The sequence below is a fragment of the Anopheles merus genome, chromosome 2R (assembly GCF_017562075.2).
Source record: "Anopheles merus strain MAF chromosome 2R, AmerM5.1, whole genome shotgun sequence".
Classification (NCBI taxonomy): domain Eukaryota; kingdom Metazoa; phylum Arthropoda; class Insecta; order Diptera; family Culicidae; genus Anopheles; species Anopheles merus.
The window spans coordinates 22,053,460-22,062,460 of NC_054082.1; the positions used below are offsets into that span (position 1 = coordinate 22,053,460).

General features: G+C 53.8%; 1 protein-coding gene across 3 annotated transcripts in view; it reads right to left on the minus strand.

The window, feature by feature from the left end:
* Positions 1–8,548, minus strand: part of LOC121603672 — an 8,857-nt gene extending 309 nt beyond the window's left edge. Inside the window, exons 1-4 of one of the 3 annotated variants that reach the window (XM_041932755.1) lie at positions 8,476–8,548; positions 3,903–4,486; positions 1,453–1,736; positions 1–1,366 (exon numbers count right to left, since the gene is read on the minus strand). The exon at positions 1–1,366 is cut by the window's left edge and continues 309 nt beyond it. In XM_041932755.1, the coding sequence (XP_041788689.1) occupies positions 533–1,366; positions 1,453–1,736; positions 3,903–4,167 (1,383 nt within the window). In that variant the 5' untranslated portion in view covers positions 4,168–4,486; positions 8,476–8,548 and the 3' untranslated portion in view covers positions 1–532. The other 2 variants (XM_041932756.1, XM_041932757.1) reach the window with 2 other exon arrangements.
* Positions 8,549–9,001: the final 453 nt, after the last annotated feature.

Consider the following 9,001-nt stretch of genomic DNA (forward strand, 5'->3'; position numbering starts at 1 on the left):
ATCCGATGCCAATCGCGGAGCGGAATTGTAAACGTTGCGTTTTTGTTGTTGGTCGTTAGTTGCTGTCGGTTGCACTATCTTTCGGAACCGGGCGTCGTGCGGTGATTGTCGACTTAATACACAACCACACACACACACACATACACATACATACAAACGCACACATAAGACGCCTGAAATGCGCACTAACCGGGTACGGTACTATTTCTAGGATTTGTTGTTCTTTCTACTGACTAAAGCATAACACAAACACTGTACAGTGGCCGCCCGGGGGAGGCGGTGATCGTGGCGGCGGCGGTGGTGGTGATGGAAGGTACACAAAACGGGTTGACTGTACTGGATGGGCGACATCGAAATGTTGCACCGAGCGCGCCCTTGAATCCAACACCGTGCCACTATCTCGCCCATGTCCCCCGTTCGCCATTCCCTCCCCCGTCTACTTCTTCCCCCATTCGGACAGCGTTTCTGGCACATAGACGCTCCAGTCGCGAATGCAATGCCACCACACAGAGAGAAATGCCCAACATCCGCCCTAGATGCGGTCGCTCTTGAGCCGCTGCAGCACGCCTTGATCGTACATTTCCAGGACAATGTCGCGCATCCGCGTGTGGTAGTCGTTCGAGACGATCTGGGCGATGCGCTTGTCGTGCTTCTTCGTCTTGAAATCTTGAATCGTGACCGCGTCCAGGTCCGGTATCTTGTCCGGGTTGAAGGTGACGGCCGGCAGCAGCCACATCGCGATGCCGAGCCCGTACGGCAGGCAGCGATCGTACTCGGCCCGCAGCCGGCCGTACGAAAACTGCTCCGCGTAGCGGCGCAGCAGCGCGGCGGCCGCGGCCGGTTCCTCGCACGCGCAGAAATGCTCGCCCAGCGCCTCGAGCAGCGACTGGCGGTACTGCAGCAGCAGCTCGGTCACGTACTGCCGGCGCATCGAGTGCTCCGTGCTCGTGTACAGCAGGTGCAGTATGTCCAGCACCGGGGTGGTGCAGCGCATCGTCTGCAGGTCGATCAGCCGGACGTGCTGCCGGTCCGCGCTAAACATCAGATTGTTCACCCAGGTGTCGCCGTGGCAGATGACGCGCCAGCCCTCGTCGATGCCGTCGCACACCAGCCCGGACATGATGCGGTACAGCCGGCCGGTCAGCCCCTCCACCGCCCGGATCGGGCCGTCCAGCTCGCCCTGCTCGCCGTTGCTGTACCGCAGGCTGTCCAGGGCGCCCCGCAGCGACGACTCGAGGGAATGTGTGTAGAACTCGGCCGCCTCCGGACAGTACACGATCTCGCGGATCTTCGAGCAGACGTCGGCGTACTCGTGCGGGTGCGCGTGCTTCATCGCGAGCGAGACGGCATGCAGTTTCGCCAGCTCCTGGGAGGGGATTACGAGACACAATTAGTCAGTTGCTAAGGTTGGATTTATCCCACCCCTCCCCTCCCCTTCCCGAGCAGACTTACCTTCATCACCGCAATGCAGTGTTCGTAGCTCAGCCCAACCCGTCGATCGAGCATGGCGTACCCGCTCGTGGTCAGATCCTCCAGCACGATCCGATCGCCGTGCTCGTCGCTGCCGGCCGTCACGCACTTCGGGTACGGCAGATCGTACGGCGATATCCGCTGCAGCACCGGGACGATGCTCGCGTACGCGGTGATCTCGTTCTCGAACGCGGCATCGCAGCGGAACAGCCGGCGCCGGTTCGGGTTGGTAATTTGACGCTTAAAAATCAGCGAAATCGTAAACACTGCGAAAAGGGGACGGAGAATGGTTGGCAAACAATTAGAGGAGGCCACTGTGGGTATTGCGACCGCTACGCAGTAGGGCGGTGGGATTAGCGCACAAAGAGAGCGCACCACGCGAGTGACGCACGCATCGGCGCATCGCGCACGCAGTGACGTTTGGGCGCACGATGCGCAATTGTGCGATGCAGCGGAGAGGCAGGCATTTTTCTAACTCCGACTCAGCTTCACTGACCGACTCGAATCGGCTGCCAAAGCAAACTTCGGTGGTGGAATGAATCAATTGCTCGGGCCAGCCTTCGTCCGCTGCGCGTCGGCCACCCGTGTGCGTACAGCCGCACAAATAAGCCGATGCGCTTTAACCTATTTAAACGCGTCCGTTTGTGTGCGCCGCTGATACCGCTGCCCAGTCGGCAAAGTGGGTTAAGCTTAGAAAACCTTGAAATAAATTTCGTCCGCTCACGAAGCGAGGTGGACGGCAACCGCCCGGACAAGCCCCCCTGCGTTTTGCGGGCAGAGAAAGAAGTTGCCGTAGCGGCGCTAGCGGGGGATGGACTAGTTTTGGAGCACATATGCAAACATTAATCTTGCGCTTTGAATGCCAACCGGTGGATGTAATGGAAAAAAGGGAGAAAAACGCCTCGGTGCTCGGTGGCTTCCCCCTTTCGTGGATCGATAACACGGGGTGGTTTGAGGGTCTTTCGCCCTGCTTGTAGTTGCAGTTGCACTCCCGCTGCAGCATGTGCATGTGGGGTTTGCCTGGGGTGGTGCTTCAATGGAAGTGGGTTTTCTTTTGCTCCTTTTCTTTCGCCATTTTCCCTTAGAAATGCAGAAGAAAAACAAAGCCAAAGCAATTCCGTGATGGCCTATTCGCAAAAGGTTAAAGGTGGAAGATAAACGAAAAGATTAAATTCTATTTTTAGTACACTAATATCAGCAAAGGTCATCGAGTCGCACAAGCAGAAAATTTCCAGTTTCTTTCAAAAAATTTCCATACCAGTTTGACACCGGTTCGGCCGACTGGCTCGACCCCGAATGACTCATCAGGGCTGGCGGTGGAATCGTAAAACTTCCAACCCCCACCTCCCCACCTCCCCCCCTCCTGCCTGGTTCATATCGAACAAATGCAGCGGGCTACTGGCGCCAAACCGAGGTCGTTGCATTTCACTGCCATTGAATCACACCCGTGCGTGTGTGTGTGTGTTTGTATGTGTGCAAGTGCATTGTTATTTGTCGCTTCCGTTCCACCGCCGAACTTGACATTGAAAGAAAATTCGCTCCTGCTCGTAACGGAACCGCCGCTTGTGTGCGAGAGCAATCGATTTCTCGCCAAGACCTGCATCAACACCGTGCGAGAACGAAATGCATTTGCGCGGGCACCATGCGGGCAGCACAGTGCAAGCAAACAGAAAGGGTTTCCCCCCCCTTTTTTTTTTAAACGGCACATCGCACCCGAAGGCCATTTAAAATTGTGCTTTCTTTCCCGTGCATTCGTGTGTCTCTTTCACGCAAACTTCAAAAGTTACTGGGCGTCTCCACCGCGGTGTATTTTCTCCGCGTGCATTGCGAGCCAAGGAGATGTGCAGAGTGAGAGTGTAGTTAGTAGCAGTAGTGGAGGTGATGGGTAAGAGAGCTTTCCTCTTCCGCCCAATGCACATTCTTTGCGGTGTGAAAACCCGGCTCTATCTATACGAAGCATCCCGCGCGCACACTAAAAAAAGGGAGAAGGAAAATCCTCCCCGTTGTTAGTGCACCCGGTCGATGATGTTGCACACCGGTGGGTTGTGTGAACTCGTGCGATAGAGTGCAATCGAGTGAGAGAGAGAGAGAGAGTGAGAAAGAAAAAAAAAAGCTCCCGGTGAAGGTCGGTCATTGCTCAACTTAGAACTTGGGTGGCCGCGGTTCGGTTGTGTTCTACGTGCGAACCGACGCGTTCTTTTGGCCACTCACACAGCTGTATTGGTGTTGTGCGGTGGAATGTAAAATCACACGCACAAGAAGGGGGTGATGGGCTGAAGCAAACAAAAAAACAACACACACACGCAGTCACACAAAAAACGGTTTCATGCGTTCATGTTTCAAATTCAAACGAACATTTGCTTTGTTTTTTTACTCCACACACATGCACGAAATTCCCTCGTTTTTTCCTTAAATCCTCCAACTTCACTTACCGTGGTTTCGCCCGTCGACCGATTTCGCCTTACAGTGGGCCTTTACCCGCTTGATGATCGACATGTAGTTGTCGCCCTCCCGGCTGCCCGGCCCGCAGTCGACCAGGTCGACCGACAGCGTCTGCCACAGGCCCGCCTTCTGCTGCATCCGGATGATGTCGACGATCGTGTCCTTCCGCTCGATCATGTACACGTCCCGATCCTCGTCCACGTACATGCCGACCGCCACTTCTTGCTTCATCCTGACGGCTGTGCGGGCTTGCATGTGAGGGCGGCGACAATGGGGGAGAGCGGGGGTTTTTGTCTGTTTTTTGTGTTCGTTTGTTTTCTGTTTGTTTTGGGCAAGTTCGCTTCCACCGGAATCGCTTTTGCTTTTGCTGTTGCTGGTCTTTGCGGGCGTGTTTGTGTGTGTGTGTGTATGTTTATAAAGCCACACTTGCCTTTTTCGCTTACCACACTTCACTCATTCAGGTACACGCACACGCATCGAACTTACGCAAAATTAACTCACACGCACACACTTTGTGTAGTGTGTAGTATTTTGGCGGTTATTGCTGCTGCTGTTGCTGCTCAATCACTCACCGCTAAAGAGAGAGAGGGAACGCACAAATGGACACGGACCCATGGATTACTTGGATGCATGGCGAGTTTGTGGGGGGTTGTTAGTGTGTCTCTTTTCACTCCCCCCTGTAGTTGCACCGCTTTCGAACACTTTAAATGCCATCAAACGCCACCGGGGGAGGGAAAGTGCAACCGACACTGGCACGGTCCGCGGCACTGTGTTTGGGTGTGAGAATGGCCGCGCGCGCGTCTGTGTACTGTTTTTTTACAGCACCCACCGTGTGCACCGAGGCGAGCGCACACACCGCGCCAACCGAGAACGAAACGCACACACGCTCGTACGCAAGCATGCACACACTCTACGTCCTTGACCAACGACAATACGTCACGTCGTCGTGTGGGACATCACAATTTCACTCACAGCACAGCCTCACCGAACGAAGGGAAAGAACGGCAGCAAACCGTCGTCCCGAACGGGTGCGTTCACGTGTGCCGACTGTACCGTACTGTTCCAGGCACCAGTAACTACCACTACTACTACTACTAGCGAACGGAGGAGATGCAACTACACCAGCAAAACGGAGACCACGGCCCCGACGACGGTACGCCGTCAAGTACGAGAGGGAAAGTGCACACCACCGGCCACGGAGGCTGACAGCGAAGTGTTTATTATTGCATCCACCGTCGATGGCCGAAGCCGAAAGCGGCGAAGCTTTGGCAGGGCGAGCCAGCGCACACTCACACACACAGACACGCTCGTGCATTCGTAGTAGGCAACGACGTTGACGATGGCTGGCGAGAGCGGCAGCGGCGGCGGCGCAACACACAACCGAAACGCGCCACTGCGAACGCAGACCCAACTGCGGGTGTACTTAGCGCATTTCGGTAGTGTGTGCTTTATCGCCGAGCGGCCGAGTCGAATGCACACACACACACGCTCTCTTCGCCGTTCCCTCTTCCCCCGCCCCCGCACCACAGTAACCCACTTTTTCGGTGCTTTTGCGTGTGAGTATGTATGAGAGAGAGAGAGAGAAAGAGACCGACGGTTTTTTTTTGCGTGCGATTGCTTTCCCTCGGCCTGCTTTGTTCACCGGTGCGTGAATTGTGCGTAATGCCGCGCGCATCGTGACATTCACGCCGCGCGCTCCGTTATCGCAGGGCAATGTGGATTAAGGGGTGAAGGGATAGGATGGAAGAGAGAGATGAACAAAAAAAAGTGTGTGAGAGAGAGAGAAAGAGAGAGAGAGAGAGAGAGAGAGAGAAAGAGAGAGAGCAAGAAAAGGGGTTTAATCTGGGGTTTTGATTAGTAGACTATGAATAAACGCCCCACGAAAGCCACGACTGGAAAACCGGACCGGAGAGTAGTGTTCTACCCCCTCCCTCGCTCTCCTTGTGTACATACGTGCTGGGGATGCGAGTGTGTGCGTGTGTGAATCTGAACCACCGAAACCATCAAACCACGTGCGTCCTTGAAATTACACGGAGAGGGCATCGAACGAAAACGGTGCGCCGCACCGGTGCGTTGCCACTCTGCACGACTGCGCTGGACAGCGAGCGCGCTCTCTCTCTCTCGCGCTTCTTTTCCCGCGTAAGCGTGCGTCTCACAAAAACTCTCTATCTCTCTCACACACACGCTTGATCTCTACCGCGTGTTTGGCGCCGTTAGACGCCGCGTTGTTAGCGGGCACCGTGTGCGTGCGTGTGTGTGTGTGTGTGTGCATCAAATGCACTTGACTTCAATACGAGAGCCACATTCTTGGACGCGGCGCGGCGTCTCACCCCACCCACCGGACGATCGGAGAGACCTGACGGGCGCGATCGCACCCGCAGGTCTGTTCACCTTCGCCGTGTCGACGATCTCACATCAATCGAAATCTCCTCAATGTATCCGTCGGTGACTGTGTGTGTGTGTCGGTGTGTGCTTTTGGTAGTAGGTGTCATCTGCACCCTCCTCGTTTCACCCCCGGTCACCCAACCCCCTCCCCTGGTATTTACTTCCTTGCCGTGACCTTCCCCGACCCCAAAAACAGCCCGAAGGGGTGGTTGCTGGTTCCGTTTGGGGCACTGTGGGAATGTTGTTTATCTTTCACGTGTGTGGCATAGAAAGCGAGCTTTTTGTTTTGTTTTGTTTGTTTGTTTGGTTGTATCGTTGGGAAACTGCCATTCTTGCGCTCTTGCGTTTGTTTGTATGTTTGGGGCCGGTCGGGGGTCTAATGCGTCTTCTGCTACTTCTGCTTCTTACGCTTTTGGATTAGGAAGGGAGGAAGCAAGCAGCTCAGCGGGTGTGTGTGTGTGTGTGTGTGTGTGTGTGTGTGTGTGTGTGTGTGTGTGTGTGTGTGTGTGTGTGTGTGTGTGTGTGAGTGTTACATGACATGGTGGCCACCTTGACATTGGGGCCTTGAATGTCACATTTCTAAGTGATCATAGCCACTCGCCGCACACAAACACACACATACACACCGGTTGCTGGGATGCTGTGGTGGGCCGGTCGGTCAATGTCGTTGGCGCTTTTGGGAAAGCTTCAACCACTTGGACCACTGCTGCTAGTAGTTTTCCTTTAAAAAATGGGAAATGGAAGGTCAATGTACTGTGATGGTAAAGACTCACAGCCAAACGGCGCCTTCACAGTCCCTGACGGCTCAACTAGACTGATGTTAATCACATATCGCCACCCTTGGGGATAGCTTTCCGAAACCCGAACCGAAATGTCACGGAGCGCCACAGCGCGGGCACAAAAGCCCTTGACCGGCTAAAAGGTTACCCGGGCCTGGACCTGGTGGCGGTGTTACGAAATTTGGAGAACGCTCTAGAAACAGGTTCGCTGCGACGGTCGGGCAGCCCCCTAACCACCCCGAAAGCTTGGGAAGGTTGGGAAGTTTCTGGCTTTTCGGGCGTCCTCTTTGCCCCTGTGTTTCGAGCCTCCCGGTCCGGTCTCCGGCTCCGGGCCCAACTGTTGACCCCAAATCGGTTGTACGCGCTTGACCCGCAGTGCGCCATGTTGCGTCTGGTCAGGGACTGGCAGCCTCGGCGATGGTGCAACGGCTGCAATACTGCCCGAGTGTCCTGGCTGTTTGCTGTTTGCCGTTTTTGCAACGCATAAGATTGTAGTTTCGGTTTTTATTTCGTTTTCTTTTCTTTTGTCACCCGCTGTAAATCTCACCCCAAACCGGCCTAGCCTTGAAGGAATGGTGTCAGCGAAGCTTTTTGAATGTGCAATGTGCGACGGCACTGCGCGGCGCAAGCTTTGCTTTACTGGCTGCGCGGGAGGCTTTACGGTGCAGCGATTGGCAATTGGCAGGCTTCCCCAGACACCCGATTATTATTCATATTGAGCGTGTGCGCGGGCGCACACACACACACACACACACGCATGATGCAATCGGTTTGGGGAAGATTGATTGTACTGAAAAGAAAGTTTACGTGACATTCGTAATTGCGCGAGCGCGAGCGCAAGCGCGCGCACGCCGCCAAATCCGCAGCCGCTACAGGATGGACTGGCGGCGAAATTATGTCACCCCCTCCACAGACATGCGTGTGGTGTCGCGTTGCGATTGCATAAATGGCCGATATGGTTTGGCAATGTTTTGTGGCATGTCCCGGGGTTTCTGTCTTCTCTTTGTGCCACCGGTCGGCGGGAGAAGAATTGGGTTTGAATAAATTTCTTTAAAACAATACCAATGCTCGATGTAATCGGTGCTGTGCGCGAATAATAAATGATTTGGAAATAGCCAATAACGGGACGAAATCGTCTGGCCGTGCTGGGACCATTTTGATTTCAACGCGACTACCCAGCGTCATTGGCCAACATTGAGAGCTTTTGCTTCGGCCGGGAATGAAGATCTTCCGACTTGAACGATCACGAACACTATCCTTCACCTATTGTCCACACAGAAAGATGAATTTCCGATTTCTTCTTCAGGGTTGAGGCCGAGTAGTAGTAAACACTGTTAGTAGCAGGGGATGGAAGAGTCCCGTGTGATGCCGCCTCCAGATAAGAACCACTGTTACTCACTGGTTACACCCGTCCGGCACTAGCAAACGCACAAACAAGATTGACTGGATGGAACGTTCCCGCTGCTACAAATATACGCTCAGCCCGGGGAAACAAATAGTTCTAACGAGCTGGCGTAGCAAACACGCTAGTTTCTGTACAACTGTTTACGGTAATCGATGTTGCTGTAATTACAATTTCCAAAACAAAGCCCTTTTTGCAACAGGTCGGTTTGCAGGTTTTGCCTACTGCCTTTACGGCCCTTTAGCACGGCGCTGGATAAAGTTTCGGGGCCTGGCCTGGGTTAGTGGTTGTAAAAAGTAAAATAAAATATAATTAAAGCAGTAAAGCTGCCTGCTGTAAAATTTGTAACAAGCGATGATTAGTAGTGTTGAGAGCGTTTTTAAAACATCTCCATTTTAATGCATGCTTTGCTGACAACACGTGTTTGCTAATTAAACGCTAAGGATAGTTTTGAGTAGTCAATGGTAATGCTTTTATGAGACAACTTTAGTACACTCCATAAGCGTTGGCGTAGCACCAACGA